The following is an 18352-nucleotide window of genomic DNA, read 5'->3' on the forward strand; positions in this document are numbered from 1 at the left end:
ACCATGGGAAATATCAGCTCTAAAGGAGTTAATGGAAAAAGAGACATTCAGAGAAAACTCAGACGAAAAATCTAGAGCCATGTAAGGAAAGCCAGTGAGATGTAGGGTCCCAGACATCAGCTATGTAGAGTGTATATGGAAAAGTGATCAACACAGCAGAGAAGTCCCAAAGACTATTGTCATTGGGGACTTCAGTGAGAGCAATTTCAGCAGAATGCTAGAGGAAGAGAGGGTGGAGGCTGCAGATGGGGTCAATGTGAGGCTGATACCGAGCCTAGCCATGACCCTGTAACTTGTCTTCAGGAAATCATCCTTGTTGTCAACTTGCTTTTTAGTCACTTGTCTCTGTCTCCTTAAGGTTTAATAAAGCATGCTCAGATAATGCCCAGGAAGTATGACTTGAGCAATATAATGAGACTGCCTTCCTAGCGATATAATGAGAATCACTGAATGAACTGAAAGACCTCCAAAGTCTCCAGAAAATATCATCCTTACCATTACCGACATGGGGGATCACATCTCCTTGCTAGCATGCTTGTGAAGTCATGACACTGGGCCCTACACTTGTATTCCTACATTGCCCTGAGCCTACAGACTTATTGATGCGTGGTGTACCAACTGCAGTTTGGCTTTCAGTACAAATATTTAGTTTTAATGAAACTCTTATGATTTTGAAAACATCTTTATTAAACTCTTCCATCACAGGCTACTTTCAACAATAGAGTCTAATCTTGCTTAACTGGCCTGTTCATCCTCTAATAATTGATAGCCCCTTTCCTAACCCACTTTCCACTCCCTGGCATGACTTTAGCTTTCATTTCATTCATTTCCTTGGTGCCACCAATTTTCTTTGGTGTAATTGAGACTTTCAACCCTTTGCTCATCCTTTCTATCTCCTCCATCAGCCCCCCACTGACTTTATTTCCTTCTCTATCCAATATGGGCTCTGTGGTTCATTACTTGAACTCACTTTCCCTCTTGTCTGTCTGTCCCTCCTACATAGTAAACCCCTAAGGCTGGATCCATCTAGTCTCTCCAGGCCTAGCTCAGGCTGCTGCAGACCTTTCCAAAGCCATGCGGACTAATGCTGCCACTCCATCTCCACAGTCTCTGTAGTCTCCAGCCTCAGGTGAGCATTTATTGCTACCTGCAAGGCTTTGTATGTATCCCTCCTGAGCTTGTGGAGTTTTTCTTTTTATCTCTACTTTTCTTAATCCACTAGTTTGTATGTGTTACATGGTCAGTAATTGTTAATTGATTCTGAATCTTAGCATTAAGCAAAGTTTTAAAGGCAGTATGTTAAAATATGTGCATTTTAAGGGGAATTCAGAGTTTGTCTTATAAAATGCTGTTGAAGCTGAAGAAATACATACAGGCTTAACCCATATAGATTATTTTATGAAAAACATAAATAGTAAAATGATGGGGCCTTGTAGAGCTAGGGCTGGGTCTGGAGCTCACAGACCCCTCAAGCTTGTTGTCTGGACTAGGTCACAAAACCTTCACATGCAGGTCTACGAGCTAGGTAACTGGAAGAAAGGACCTTGGAGCCTTAGTTGAAGAAAGAGTAGGCTTTCTTTCTGCACACACATGTCTAGGAGCTAGGCAGTCCAAAGAGAAACTCAGAAACTCAACTGCTACCGGCAAAGTCCAAAGAAAACTGAGCAGCTGCCAGCAAAGTAAACATGCTCTATTTTTAGATGCGAGCTCTCTGCTGGCTAGCAGTTCAGGGCTGCTGCTCCACACAACTGGAGAACACACCAGAATAGCAACAAAACTAAAAAGATACATGGCATGTGCACTAACTCCACCCACCCACACACAATTTGTTTACAAAGAATGTACTGTGCCACACCCAACACAACCTGAGGTGAGGGGGCCTGATTAATCTATTTTCCCAACAGGCCTCTAAACTCTTTCATGTTCTAAATAGTCTATATATGGATGCACATATAACTCTGCTCTTAGAGGCATACTCCCTCTCTTCTCTTTTCCACAAGGATAAGAGAACTTTGACATCTATTTTCAGAATTTCCTCACAGTTTCCCTTGAAAGCATAATAGAAATTATAATAAAGAGGGAAGGCAGTGTGTTTCAGTCAGGATTTTTGGTTGCAAGCCATTGACTCTGGCTGTGTTTAGCAGAAGAAAAACATATTAAAAGGAAGGTGGGAAGAACTCTATAATTTAATAATAAGAGAAATAATCCAATTTAAGAAATGGGCAAAGGATCTCAATGGGCATTTCTCGAAGGAATGTCTACAAATGGCCAATAAACACATAAAAAGATGCTCAGCATTATTAGCCAGTAGGAAGATGCAAGTCAAAATTTCAACATGATACCACTTCACACCCACTAGGGCAGCTAGTGTTAAAAAGCCGGATAACAAGTGCTCACCAGGATGTGGAGAAATCAGTTTCTCATATACTGCTGTTGGGAAACCAACCGTCAAACAAATAGAAGATCCACTATTGTTTTGTCTTCAGTTTACATTAGGACTACAGCCCAAATTCCTACAGATTTAGTTTATTTTTGAGGAAGTTCATTTGGTGTAAAAGATTGGTATTATAGGTTTGATTTTCATTAATTACATTTCATGTAGGTTTTATAATCAGTTAGATACCTTCTCTTCTGTAACCTTACTTAGCAGCCTCACAAATTATTTCTCTAATACCAAAGAAAATCAGGTGAAAGAGTATATGGATCATTCATTGCAAAACCATCCTGACCTTAGGGGGAGAGATGGAGAGAGAAAATTCAGATTATAGATCTTGCTGATGTGGGATTAGTCTTCAATAAAATACTAATGTATCTAACTGTGTAATAGTCTAAGGTGACTGGATAAATTTTATCCCTGAAGTCAATAATTTTACCTTACTTTCTTCAATTTTTAAAACCTTAGGAAATATTTTAAAAAGAAGTTAACATAGTTCATAATTCCAGTAATTAATATCAACAGATCAAACACTTTAGGATGTCTTCCTAAGCATAATAACGTGTTAAAAATCATTATAAATGAGTGAGTCTTGAGTTCCCTTCCTGAGGATTCATTTATATCAGGACTTTTTTCTCACTTCTCTTTAACTGTTTGATGGTTTTAAACTTTGACTAATTGTTCTTTCAAAAAAACAAAAACAGAAAACACATTAAAACCAGACCTGACAGGTTTTGAATGTAATTCAAGCTTAAAGTGTGAAGTTTTGTTAAAATATAGATAAAATATAGATATAAACACAATTCTAATAACTCAGAAAACTTTATTCTATTTTACTTTTCACTCCAGGAGGTACATATTTAACCAAATAAAAGTGCAATTTATCTTTAATCTGGAATAAATATTTGATGTGGAACTAAAATAACTGTATTTTACCCCATAATTTAGTGACACTAGGTAGCTATACTAACAGTTTGAATCCTGGTTCTGCTACTTAATTGTCATAGGACCTTGGAAAAATTACCTGGCCTCAATTTCTTCATTTGAAAAAAGGCGATAAATAGCATCTACTCATAGGGTTGTTGTGAAAATTAAATGAATTAATATAAGGAAAGCACTTAGAACAATACCTGGCACATGGCAAGCTAAAAGCTCGATAAGTGTTAGCAAGTTATCTAGGAATGTGTTGATTTTTTAAAAAACTTTTTATTTTGACATAATTTCAGATTTAGAAAAAAGTTGCAAGAATAGTCCACTCTTTATATACCAGCCAGGTTCCCCATATATTAATATTTTACCGCATTTGCTTTATCTTTGATTCTTTGTATATGTTATTGTTTTGTGTAGTTTTTAACCATTTGTGAGTGAGCTACAGACATGTTGCCTTTTTACCCATAAGTGCTTCAGGTTATATTTCTTAAAAAACAAGAACATATTCTTACGTACCCACAGAATAGTTCTCAGAATTAGGAAATTATCATTGATACAACACTGTTCTCTAACCCAGACTTGATTCAGATTTTGCCAGTTGATCCAATAATGCCCTTTACAGCAGAGGAAAATCCCAGATCATGCCTTTCATTCTATTGCCATATCCCTTCAGTCTCCTTAATCTGCAACAGTTCCTCAGGATTTTTTTTGGTTTTGGGGGGGAGGGTAATGGTTTTTTACATTTTTATATATACAGGCCAGTTATTTTGTAGAAACGTCCTTCAATTTAAGCTTGTCTAATGTTTTCTTATGCTTAGATTCAGGTAACACATTTCTGACCAGAATACCATGGAAGTGATACTGTATTCTTTTCACTGGAATAGATCGGGCAGCACACGATGTCTGTCTCATTATTGGTGCTGTTAACTTTACTCACATGGTTAAGATTGTGTCTGCCAGGTTTTGCCACTGTAAACTTATTTTTCCCTTTGTAATCTGTTTATAGGGAGATACCTTGAGACTTCTGAATGTATTTTGCTACTCCAAAACTTTTACCCACAAGTTTTGGTAGTCATTGATTATTGTTAAAATGGTTGTCAAATGGTGATTTCTAATTCCATTATTTCCTCTACAATTATTAGTTGACTTTCTATGGAAAGGCAAATCCTTTCCTTCTCCCCTATTTATTTATTTACATCACTATAGATTCATGGGTTCTTATTTATTCAATGAGTTATAAGCTATTACTATAATTATTTTCATGTTCAAATTATCCACAGTTTGGCCAATGGAAACATGTTTAAACTGGTTCCTGTGTCCTTTTGTCATGTCCCCATCATTCTTTGAGCACTTCTTTACTTTTTGACACAAGATGTTTCAGACTAATTTGTGCTTGAGCTTCCCCAGCCTGGAATCAGCCATTTCTCCAGTGAGGCTAATTTATGTTTTAAGTAGAGGAAGGACTCTTGTGTCTTATGCTGATTTTCCAAGATAATATTGACAGGTGAAACTTAGAAGTTTCTTTAGAACTGTTAGAAGTATTTTAAGATTAATTAGTTCTCATTCACTAGGTTTGCTTTGTATGCTTGGGGCTAGGTATTTCCAGTGTGAATGAAGTTGATATAGACAATTAAATGCTATAGATGTTCAGAGATGGGCTAGAAACCTGGAATTGAAGAGAAATTTGAGAAATGAGGAGGATTGGAATAAATAGAAAGGAGCAGTGAGGACATTTGTTTCAGGGGTACAGCATGAACGCAGTATGGCACTAGGAATAGGTAGGTCTCATTAGGGAATTTTGAGGAGCTTGACTAGTTGGTAGAGATATATTGGTAATTAGTGGATTGTCGGGGCTGGGAGTCCAGTTTATTGGAAGCCTGGATTCTAGGCCTACTCATTTAGAATTTATTCTAGAGGCAGTGAAGAGACCTGAAGTTTTTGACTGGGTGGTCATAAAATGTATATTTTAGGAAACTTGATATGATGCTATATTGCAGAAGAGATTGGAAAACAGAAGACAAGTTAGGAAACTATTAAAATAATTGAGTCTAAGGCAGTAGGAATATAAATTGGAAGGAATGGATAGATGAGAAAGTAATTTGGGGGCCGAGCCCGTGGCGCACTCCCGAGAGTGCAGCGCTGGGAGCGCGGTGACGCTCCCGCCGCAGGTTCGGATCCTATATAGGAGTGGCCGGTGCACTCACTGGCTGAGAGCCGGTCACGAAAAAGACAAAAAATAAAAAAAAAAAAAAAAAAAAAAAAGTAATTTGGAAGGAAGAAATGACTCGAGTATTGAATCAGGATCATTGTGAGAATGACTCTGAAATAGGAAACTGCTGCTTTTTATAAAGGAAAGAAAACAGAAATATGTTGCAAATGGAAACTCAAAGAAAAAACAGGTTTGATAATACTGACATTTTTGACTATTTTTTTCTATAATGGTTGATTAAAAGCCGTAGAATTACTTTGTAGCTTTTTATAGAAAATAATATAGTTGAAAATTAATGACTTGGGGCCATATAATGTCATAATAGATGCAGTAATGCTTGCTGCGTTTCCTAACACTGTTAGAAATGGGTATTAGGTAATAGCTTTAATTTTCATAGCTTTAGTTTATAGCAAAATAGAAAGTTGTTTTGGTTTGATAGCTCTAGTGTATTCAACCATACTACCAGTATCAAGTCAGATCTCTAAACTGAGATCCAGATTCCTGATTAATTTGAAATGTAGGCTCTTTTTGGCATTTGGGGCTGGGAAATATATTTCCAAGTGTATCATTCGATTCTTTTGGTGTTATTGAAATTCATATTTCCATCCCCCTCTTTAAAAAAAATACCGTTTTTAACTTCATCTAAAGAAAAAAACCATTGGAACCTAAGAACTTAGCTGTACAAGATCTTAAAATAAGCAAATATTGTGACCAAGACATTCTTTGTCATATGTTGAGAGATAAAGGTGAAAGGTACCTAGATTCAGACAGTCCAAAAGAAATGAAAATGAGTGTTCCTGAATAAATATTTTGCCATTTCATTAATTTTTACAATTAGTCATATTTAGATCTTAGCTGACCATCCTTTTCATTGTAGGTATAGCAAGAAAATGACACAGGTTTGTTATCTCTCGAGCTACTACCTCTTCAGGTTTTCTGAACTGGCTTGAATCCTAGATGTTACATCTGAGGATAGGTTTATTTGTTTGTTAATATGTTAGCGTATGGACTTCCTAATTAAAATCTGTTGAAAGAAATTATTACATGAAGTAATATATTAACCATATAATGTGTTGGGATATTGCTGGGTGACTATCATAATTTCAGCTGGTACAGTTTATAAAGAGGAAAATAAAGTTAGTTCTTTTTATTGGGAAAGAAGATTTCATGTTATCTGTATTTGCAGGCTTTCTGGCTCATATGCTGGAGGAATCCTTGCTGCGGGGGTGTTTTCATTTTCTCGTCTAACATGGCAGTGGTCCATTGCAGCAGAGGTTTTTAGCTTAAACAATCTGTTTGTGGGGCTGCTTATGGCTCTTACCGTACATTTTGAGGAGGCAGCAACTGCAAAGGAGAGATCAAAGGTAACCTATTTTGATCAAAGTGAAATCATTTTTTGTTTTAATTTTTAGACAGGTGCTGTATTTCTTTTCCACTTTGGTTTAGTTACTGTTTATCTATTCTGATTACTGTCAAGGTAATCTAGGCGTGTTAAGAGAGAAAACATTCTCAGTTCTTTTATTGTGAATGGAACCACGATAGTTCTTATAAAACACGGGACTTTTTTTTCCCTCTGAGTTCAGAAGTCTTTTGGAGAATGAGTGGATTATGAAATTGCCTATGAGTCCTATGGGAAAATAGGCTTGTTGGCTAATGCACCATCATTTGTTTCTCTGTGTTATCATAAGGTGCCAAGCTGTAGACTGAGTACCTTAAACTGTATACCATTATGGTACATGGACTTATTCCCCAATTGTAAAAATGATAAGATTTGTAAATTTTTTTAACTAAAAGTAGAGGGTCAAATGTAAACAAAGTAGTTCCAAAGAGATTGCATGAATTCTAAGGCAAACACTATGACCAAAATTATTTGAAATGTGAAAGAACCCTGTCTGCTAAGAGCTTACAGTCTACGTTTTGGAAAATGCCAAATCATCTTAGCAGCCTTATGTTGTTAAAGAATATAGAAACAAAAAAACCATGATGGTTTATTTGTGGTTCTCATAAATAGATCTGCGATGCTATTAGAATTTTTAAATTGTTGTTTAAAATAATCTTTTTTCTGATTATGTTAAAAAATTATTCAGTACACTTGTTAAAGAATGGTAAGGTTTAATTCAGGCTCAAGTGTAGGGGCCACCGCATTGGAGTTTCTTAGTAGGGGAGAGAGAGCAGACTCAAATGCAAATACAACAAGGAGAAGAGAGAATTTGTAGCCAAGAAGCAGGGTAAATGTCAGTGGATGGAAAATTACTGAGAAGGAAACCTAAGGGGTGAGGAGGATTCTGGCTCACATCTTAGCAGGATTCTTCTGAAGGCAAGGCCAGGGTGATCAGACATCACCTGGGGGATGGTGGAGGAGGAGTTACCTGATCAGATATTGAGGGTGAACAGATATCGAGATTGGGGAGGTTCTGGGTAAACTGACTTAGCAGAGTTCTTGCTAAAACTGGACAATGTAGAGATGAACAGGGAAGCCCAATAGGTCAGGGACTGGTTGAGAGGAGAGTTCAAAGGAGCCTGACTAGAGTTTGGTCAAAGAGAGAATCTTTATCAGCTATGAAACTAACAGATATTCAACAAAAGCAAAAGCACCACTCAGACATAACCAGGTTTCTCAATAAAAGGTATTGTAGTTTATTTACTTAATAGGAGAAACCATCAAACAATTGCTGAACTTCAATTATAGATTTTACTTGAATAAGAATTGCACTATACACTATTTCTGTGAGGACTTGTCTAGTCATCATACAGGACTTTTTAAATCAGTTTGAAAATACTCAATGAAGGTCAAACTGCAGTTATTTGATGAGAATGGAAAATGTTAATAAAAAATCGTGATAAATATTAGTGAATTTGTTTAAATACAACAGCTTGCATCTAAGAGTTTGATTTTAACCTGACCTATGATAAAAGTGCTGGGTTTGAATATAGAAAATGGCTTTCTACCAGTGTGCTCACTTATAGTATTAGATGAATTTTTAACTTAGATTTTTTTTTCTTTTATTTATTTTCAGATAGCTAAAATTGGTGCTTTCTGCTGTGGCCTTAGCTTATGTAATCAGCACACAATAGTACTCTATGTTTTGTGCATAATACCTTGGATTCTCTTTCAACTTTTAAAAGAGAAGGTAGGTTTTTGAATTTTGTGAAAATAATAATTCATATATTTTATTTAAGTCTAAAATATCATTTATGTCTTCAGAAAAATTGAGGCTTTAATATTTCTCGCATTTTATGTAAAGCATAAATAACCTGAGGCCCTAACAATATTGACTGAAAAAAACAGGATTTACAAAAATTATGCAGTATTGATTGCAGTGGCATCTGGCCTGCTTTATAATTTTCTTGATTCTGAACAGCACCTTGATGAAAAGAGGTTAAAAGTAAAGCAACAATATCAAATTTCCCTAATTGTTTTATTACATATTCCAAGACACAAGTGGTGTACCAGTAATACTTCATTAATTCATTTTACTGTGGCGTGTCTGCTCTGTGCCATGTGTCTGCTCCAGATGCTGGAGACTCAGCTTTCAACAAAACAGACATCACTGTTATTGTGAACTAAAGAATAAAATCTCTGATAAATAACAGTCCTGTTTTCTCAGAACATATTCCCTAGGATTAAGAATGATTTATTTTCATCACTTTTCTCTCTGAGAGAAAAAATGTTAATTAAAATGGTGATATAAAGCAACGTAGAAAAATTACTTTGTTATTCATTGGGAGATGTAGGTAAGGAAAAGGTGGGGAGTTGAGTTAGACATGAGTCCTTGGAAAGAAAAATGCCCTTTATTCTGTCAAATTTCCTCCCAGAGGTTAAAATAATCTGTATAAAAAGCCAGTGCCAAAGTCATTTTGTTTTGTTTATTATTTGTGAAAAAACTCTGCTACATTTGTCATTTTATTGTTTCTTAATTATACCCAGCTATAATCAGAATTATGAAAGAAAATATACATTTAATAAAATTACTACATAAAAATATAGAAACAGGGAAATACTTACACAAAAGCTTTAGATAACTGTATTTACTGTACTCGAGCACATTTTGCTCCTTAGCTTCTTGGCAACAAAACAGGAAGGGTAACATGGAGGTTATAAAAATCTTAATATGTGATTAAAATGGGAAACATAACAGTTGATGGGAAAGAGCAACTTTTTCTTGGAATTGAGTTGTGTGAAGTCAATCATGTAAGTCCTTATTAACGGATATTAAACAGCATAACAGGCAGTGTCTTTAATAGTTGTTCTGTAGAGTATAAGGAAGGTTCTTTATATGGTTTTTTATCATATAAACCCTTGATTTTAAAAAATGGAGATATAACATAAAAAAATATAACTCAGTGAAGATTTTTCTATGGAGTACAAAACTGAGGAGGCCCAAATATTTTTCTTGTGAATTAATGGATACACAGATGGAGGTAGATGTCCCACTCTAATTCCAGTTGTCATAGCCAGGCTTCTGACATTAGCAGACATCAGAGAGGAGCATTCTCTGGAAAGAACCCAAAAAGCAAATTATATTGCATTAGTTGACTGAAAGGAGAGCCATTTACTTGTATAAAACATGCAGGACTCAGAGTTGACGATTTAGGTGACTTGACTAAGCGTCTGTTTGCCCTTTACCAAGGTAAGCTACTGATGAATGAGGAAATTTTGGGAATGGTGACTCTTCAACGGACCTTCCATTTCCGTTATTTAAATAACAAAGGCTAGAAAATAAGCCTTACTGATGAAGTGACAGGGTTGTTGGATCTCGCTGTGGAGTGATTTGAGGGCGAGTAAGAAGTTCTGAGTCAGTGGGTTTCAACCCTGGCTGCTCACTTAAATTATCTGGGAAGCTTCAAAAAAGTGCATATGTGCGTATGTGCATGTGTACACATGTACACACATGTACACATATATAGTAATGTAGGTATGTACATACATTAGGTATATGTGTATATTTATGCTGTAACCTGATCCCACCCCCATATAATACTGATATAATTGATCTGAGGTGAGGTCCAGAATCAGTAGTTTTTAAAAGCTTCCCAGGTGATTCTAATGTGCAGGTAGGCCTAAGAACCACTCCCCAACTCTGTAATAGCTCTCATATAACTATATCCTTTTTAATTTCTCACACAAAAGGAAAATTCTGCTGCAAGTGCATCTTACCATTCTAAATTCAACTTTATAATATTCAGAAATTGCCAGAATATAAACATTTATTTTCTTTAAAACCACCTTTAAGAATAGCAAAGGCATGTTGTTAGATTATTATTTCTTATATTCTTTGCATGCCATCATTTTTTATGCATCTCATTACTACCATAGGAATCTCAAATGAAATCAGTACTATAATAAAACACTTCATTTTCAATTAAGAATGTTTATTTGAAAATGCTAATATAAATTAACTGCTTATTCTACTTCTGGTGAATGTGAACCTTGGTTCTTATATTCATTCTCACATATGAATTTCTCTTTTCTGTGTAGGAAAACTTGGCGATTTTCAATTTTGATGTTTGTAAGAGATCCTTTTTCCCAGTTACTAAAGCAGCCAATATTTGAATCTTTTTGGTATTCCAGAATTCATATTCTTTTGGACTTAATCTTTATAAAACTCTGTAGATGTTGCCCTTTGTTTTAGAAATGTACAGATGAGAAATGTATTCCCCCAAATAAGGTATATGAGGCAACATTGTTACATATAACAACAAATTTCCCTTAGTACTTCATTCTGTGTGTAAATTGAGGGAAAACGTTTGGATGAGCTTGGAGGTTGTATAAAAGCTAGCTTTATTTGTGTCAAACATTTCCATGAAGTGTCCAAAACGCTTGAAAGAATTATATTGTCAATGTGTAATCGTTAATATATATACCTAGTGTATACCTAATGATGGTAATGAGGTGAATTGGTATTAAAATAATATTTTGGGCATATTCAAAATCAGCCAAACAACACTCACTTCCAAGTGGGTTATCTCAGCTGTGCGCTGCTGCATGTCATGACATGGTTTTAAATGTAAAAGATGCAATAAACATGATACTCATGAGTTTTTGCTAATATTATTTGCTTCACTCAGATTTCACCTGCCATAAAAAGGAGTTCAGGCTGATGCAATTTTCTAGTAATCCACAGTAATCAAAAGGTTTAACATAGTATTCTGTAGTGACAATATAAATTTAGAGATCAGCTCTGAGTAAATATATTTGATGTTTTCCTTGATGTGTTCTCAAAGTTCCAGGATGAATGGACTAAAATAAACGTTGTACAATGCAATGTGCTCTTATGCAGGAACTCTCCCTTGGCTCTTTGTTGAAGTTGAGTCTGTACTTCTCTGCTGGTTTGCTGCCCTATGTCTACCTGCCTATCTCATCCTACCTCAATCAAGCCCGGTGGACCTGGGGAGACCAGACAACATTGCTAGGATTTTTGACTCATTTTCTTAGGGAAGAATATGGAACATTCAGTCTGGTAAATTTATATTCAAAGCCCTTCCAAGGAAATAAGTGGCAAAACTTCAGTGTTCTGCCTGGACCTTGACTGAAAAGAAATAGTTAATGTTTATCAATGACAGTAAATAGAATTTTCTTTTTTTTTTCCTTCGTTTTTTAATTTAGTAAAATATATGCGACATAAAGATTGCAATTTCAAGCATTTTCAAACATAGAATTGCGTGGAATTCATTACATTCACAGTGCTGTGTAACCACTACCTCTATTTCCAAAACTTTTTCATCATCTCAAACATAAACTCTGTACCCATTAAACAATAACTTCTCATTATTCCTTCACACCTGTTTCTGGTAACCTCTAATCTACTTCTGTCTTTGATATTTTTTTCTTTTTAATTTATTTTTTCTTAACTGACCCATGATAATTGTGTATATTCAGTTATTTATATAGCAAACTTGTCTTTTGAAATGTGGTCTTTAATCTACGTTTGAAAAAATTTATAATCACTTGACTCGTCATCATATTGTTGTATGTCCTGAATATACTTTTCAGGATGACAAGCATTAAAAGGAGTCTGCTGCTTCCAGTTGAAGTGTTTTAGTCTTGTGAGCATTGGGTACCACTATGAACACTTTGTCTGTGAATAAAAATATTTGGAAAAGACTGAAGGAAAAAAACCTTAACATTTTAATTTACCTTGACTAAAGCATTTTTTCTCTTCTTCTTTCTTTTTTTTTTTTTTTAATATTTAATGAACAGTGAGCATGTTAGTATCTAGTTTTTCAAACTGAAGGCGTATGTGTAAATGCTTCATAAAATATGAATTCACTAAATGGAAACAGTGTGCTCTAAAGAAATTAAAAAGACTGTGCTTTCTCTTAAGACATATTAGGGGAAAATATTAGTTATATAGTGAAGGTTATCTGAAAAATGAAAGGATAAACAGAAGCCTTTTATTTTAGTATAGACAGTTGTTATCAGGTTTTTTCTTTCATGTTTTGTACTTTTTGTGTCTTACTAAGAAAAGTCTCAGAAGAATACATAGTATGTGATGCCATTTATAAAAAAATCCTAAAGCATGCAAAAACTAAACAATCTGTTGTTCAAGGATACAGACAAAAGTAGTAAAACTACATATCTGTAAAAAGTGGGAGAATAACTCACATCAAATTCAAGATAGTAGTTAGCACTGGGGGATAAGGAAGAAGAGACCAGCGAGGGCTTTGTGAGATACCTTGTGATATTGATGAGGTTGTGTTTCTTAAATGAGTGGTGGGTTTGTAGATTTTTAAAAAACTCTCTCTCTTAAATATACATTATATGTTCTTCATAATAAAGTAGATTAATAAAAGGATAATTATTAATTGTTATTTTGATTTAGAGAGTTTGATACTTTAAATTTATACTCTGGTTTATTTATACTGTTTATTTCATAAAAATATTGTTTGAGGGCCAATCTAGATCTGAAATTTGTATAATTCATAAGTAATTATGAAATTATAGATTAACAGATTATAATGAACTCTAGTCAAAGTGCCCAAAAGAGCTTAAAGAGAATCTGTAATAGAAATGTAAAAAGGTCTATTAATTCATTAATATGTTAATTATTCCTGCTGGAATAGTTAACTGATTTTCAGACAATTATTATTTGTAAAATTCTTCCTCAAGGATATCCAAGTTTAGTTTTGACTGACTTCTCTTTAAAAATTCAGTAAGGCTCTGAAATAAAGACTTTGAAGAGAGATGTTTCATTGTATATTTTAAACGTGTATTTTTTTTTTTTTTTAAAGATGACCTGTAAGGGGATCTCAACCCTTGGCTTGGTGTTGTCAGCACCACACTCAGCCAGTGAGCAAACCGGCCATCCCTATATGGGATCCAAACCCATGGCCTTGGTGTTATCAGCACCGCACTCTCCCGAGTGAGCCACGGGCCGGCCCTAAACGTGTATTTTTTAAATCAAGAACATTAAAATATAATAGCTTAACAAGACTTCAGTTTAATGCTTGTGCAAATAAACTTTTCTCTTTTCTGTTTAGGCCAAATCTGAAATTGGATCCAGTATGTCTAAAATATTGCTGTGAGTATGAAACTATTTTTAAATAAATTCTTTATTAGTTCCTTTAAATGATTTTAGGGATTTCTGAGTTCATCTTGTTGTGAAGAACTGTGTCTGAGAAGTAGTGTCCACCTCTGCAGTTAACAAGTATTTGTATATACTATCAAATATTCTAGTATTTCCTTCAGTAAGATACAGCTTAAAGTGATCAATAAATATAACACTAAATGAGAATATTAGGAGATAAAACTAAAAGGTTTTAACCTTTAATTGGATCCAAAATTAAACATATATTGTGTTGCTTTATAAATAGTTTATTCTTTGTTCTGGTTTTTATAATGTCTTTCTTTTAGAGACATTTTGTGACATTATATTTAGGACAATTTGGACAATTATTGTTATTTTGGTTGGAGCTATGCTCTTTTAATTCTTCAGAGCTTAATATATTATCTTTTATGACTTCCTTTAGGCTGACCTTGTCATAAGCTCTTTTTTTGACTTATATATTTTTAGCATCCAACCTTATTAGAGCAAGTTTAGTAAATATATTTTCATCTTTATCATCCAATAGTGTTCTTTGAAAAATTGGTTAATATTTGCTTTAAAACCTATACGAGATTAAGACAACTTGAAAAAAGATTTATACCAACTTGAAAATATCCATACCAATTATAATATTTTCAATATTAAGTTTTAAAAAATACAGCTTTCACTAAACCACTAAACTGACTTCCTAACTAATTACTAATTTGGAGCTCTTGGGGCTATTTGAGAAAACTATGGGGAGAATATTTTAACCTTATATTTGAGGCAGTTCAGTTCATAGGTCCTCACAGTTTCTGTCTTGTTTACTTACTAGCTTATTTCCTTTCATCTATTTTTTCTTCCTTTTATTTTTAAAAAATTTTTATTGAATCATAATTGATTATGCATATTTTGCAGGTTCACTGTTGACCTATGTTGATCAAATCAATATTACTAGTATGTATAGTATTACAAATTGTACTTATTCTTTATGCCCCTTATCCAATCTCTCTCTATCCCCCTCTCCCTACCCCCTCCCACCACTGATAACCCTAGATTTCTTCTCTCTAAAGAGTATTGGTTACTCTGTTGATTTGTTGCCTAGATGATCTGTCCAATGCTGAGAGGTGTGATCAGGTCCCCCGATATTATCATAGAACAGATGCTTCTTCTGTCACTCTGGAATGGGCTTGTGGAGAGAGACATCCTCTTCTTTTCTTTGGTCTCTGCTGGTGACTCTCCTTGTGTCAGTGCACTCCAGTGGCTGGTGGACCATCAGCGTGGTGGTTGTGACATCTAGCCACTTTCTAAGCAGCTGTGGTTACCCTGGTGCCTGTGGTGGGCCAGCCACATGGAGGTGATGTTTTTGTCATGCTGCTTGGTGCTGGTGGTGTGCCTGGTTGGGGGGTGTCCAGTCCCTGGTTCCATGCCTTGAATCCTCTGGTGGGCCTTGAGGTACTGGTGGTGTGCCTGGGCTGGAACTAATTTTTTGTTCTTTGCTTACTTCTAAAATGGGGGAACTTCCTGTGGGAACCAGTACTTGAGCTGTGTGGTTGAGCTAAATTACTGCTTTGTTGCTGTCTCTCTATGGAAGTCTTTTTGTGTAGCTAAGGGTTTAATGGTTGACCTTATAGGTACTTCCGTCTCTCCAGAGACCCCATGCAGCTGGGTTGTGTAGAAACTGATCTGGGCCTGAATCTTTTCATCAAACTGCACCCCATGCAATTCTATATTCCTGACCAGTCTCCTCTGAGTGGTCCTTCACTGATTGGGGGCAGATCAGCTGTCCTCGCTGTGTCCCAGTGTTCCCCTGGTGAGCCCACCTCCCCCAAGGCCCATGATCCAAACACTTTCCATGGGACAGGCCATGGGCTGGTCCCTTGTGATGACTCACTGGCCTCTAAATAGCTCCTTTTTTTTCAGTTGTTTTGGCTCCTTGCTCCTGTGTGGGTCCACAGAAACACTTAGTGGTCTTGCTGGCCTGGGGGCCACCAAGGCCCCCTTCTCCCCTGCTGCCTCCAAGCAACTCCATCCGAAGGGCACAGCTGCAGCTTCTGCCAGCTCCTGTTTCATGTGCTCAGCAGCTCCAGCCTTAAAGCGGCAGTGGCCCGAAATGCTCTGAGCAGTTTTTTCTTTCTCTCACCATGGCTTCTTCCACCTTCATGCACTCCATAGGTCTCTCTTCCTCTTCTCCTGAGCTCTAGCGGCCCCAGCATGGCTGCTGTTGCTTTTTCATACTTGTAAATCAATTGATTTGTGGGAGAGAGTGATGCTGGGGACCATCTATTCTGCCATCTTGACCGGAACCTTTCCTTTCTTTTTAAACTATGTTTTGTCCTACTCCACAAAAGATATATAATCATTGTAGAAAATTTAGAAAGTAAAGGTAAGCAAAAATAAGAAAATTAAAATTACCTATAATTCCAACATGCAGAGATAACTGCTATTATTAATCTGTTAATGTTTTTGTCTATATTCTTCTGATATTTTTTTATTTTTGTTTGTTTTAAAAAATGAGATTATAATATACATACTATTTTATTGGCCTGCTATCTTTCACTTTATACTCTATCTTGAAAATATTTTCCTGCCATCAGTTATTCTTATATAACATTTTAATAGTTCTCACAATTGATTTTAAATATTGTCCAACAAACTTTTGTTGCTCCTTTTTCTTTTCTGTTGGGGAGAAGGTAGCAAGAAGCTCAGTTTCCTTTTAAAGATAAAGACAACCTTATCAAGATCTCTGAGTTTTCACTTTATTCTGCTTTACTACATGCAGAAAGACTCACTGCCTGCTCTTTTCTACCTACCTGCAGAAGTTGTTATAGCATTCAGGATTACTGGTATATTTTGCCTTAACAAATCCCACATGAACTCCACAGAAGTCTCAAGAGTAATCTTAGACCATACATCTAACTTTTATTAGTTGCACATAAAAGTCATCTATTAGGGAACTTAAAGGCCTTTTTACATGAAAATAACCCAGAAAAAAGACTTGACAGTGACCACTCACACTTAAACTATTGATTTGAACCAAGTCATCACATGGAACAGAGGCATAATCCTGGCACTCTCTGAGTGAGAGAATTTCCAGTCTTTAATTGTTTCGGGTGGACAGAAGTGTTGAGAAAGGCAACTCATAATTAACTTATGAGAAAATCCATCAAAATGATGGAACCTAATCATCTACCCTTTTCCAGTCAAGCAAATTAAATTCTTTCCCCGTGCATATCTCTAAATTGCAATCCTGTACAAGGAAATTATTGAATCTAACCTTAGGCAGTGACCATCTTTTAGAGCTTACATTTAAGCAACACATCTCCAAGAATTAATTTTGCGACTGACTTCATTCCTTTTGAAGAATGGTTTGAAATGGGCCCCATGCTGGAATCAATTTTTCAAGTGTATTGGCAAATGAGTAAGGATATCTTCTCATAATAGATGAATCTCCATTAGTAAAATACACATTGTGTGGTTTCCATAATTATGGCATCACATTTTCTCCAGTAAAATTGCCACTAGGGAGAAGAACGTTCTTTGAGATGGTGTATAGAATAGTTGCTTTTTTAAAAGTCAAAGATTGCTGGAACAGTACAGGTTGAATATCCCTTATCTGAAATGCTTGGGATCAGAAGTATTTCAGGTTTTGGATTTTTTGGATTTTAGAATATTTGCATATACACAATGAGATATCTTGGGAGTGGGACCCAAGTCTAAACATGTAATTTATTTATGTTTCATATATACCTTATACACATAGCCTGCAGGTAATTTTATACAATATTTTTAATATTTTTATGCATGAAATAAAGTTTGTGTACATCGAACTATCATAAAGCAAAGGTGTCACTATCGCAGCCACCCATGTGGACAATCTGTGGTTGTTTGGCATCACCATCTTTCCTGACTGAATTTATATGCTACTGATAAGCAGTCATTTTCTTACACTTATTCACACATAAGTCCTTAACAGTAAAAAAATATGACATACTGTTAATACTGTGGAAAAATAATGTGTCAGGTGTGGAATTTTTCACTTTTGGCATCAGGTCAGGCCTCCAAAAATTTCAGATTTCAGAGCATTTTGGGTTTTGGATTTTCAGATTAGGACTGATTGACCTGAAATTATTTTAGAATTCAGAGAACACCTGATAAATGCATATTAGTTAATGGAATAATTTGATTATAGGGAAAAAAGAATACATTTCTCTGAGATAGCTTAAACACTTTTCTAATTAAATAATATAGAAA

General features: G+C 35.4%; 1 protein-coding gene across 7 annotated transcripts in view; it reads left to right on the forward strand.

Moving 5' to 3' along the window:
• Window positions 1-18352, forward strand: part of TMEM260 (transmembrane protein 260) — a 57353-nt gene that overhangs the window by 15329 nt on the left and 23672 nt on the right. For all 7 annotated transcript variants that reach the window (XM_063090775.1, XM_063090778.1, XM_063090781.1 and 4 more), the window contains exons 4-7: window positions 6760-6937; window positions 8591-8704; window positions 11855-12034; window positions 14055-14095. In XM_063090775.1, coding sequence (XP_062946845.1) covers window positions 6760-6937; window positions 8591-8704; window positions 11855-12034; window positions 14055-14095 — 513 coding nt within the window. The remainder of the gene's footprint in view (window positions 1-6759; window positions 6938-8590; window positions 8705-11854; window positions 12035-14054; window positions 14096-18352) is intronic.

Source organism: Cynocephalus volans, chromosome 3 (assembly GCF_027409185.1).
Source record: "Cynocephalus volans isolate mCynVol1 chromosome 3, mCynVol1.pri, whole genome shotgun sequence".
NCBI classification, from domain to species: domain Eukaryota; kingdom Metazoa; phylum Chordata; class Mammalia; order Dermoptera; family Cynocephalidae; genus Cynocephalus; species Cynocephalus volans.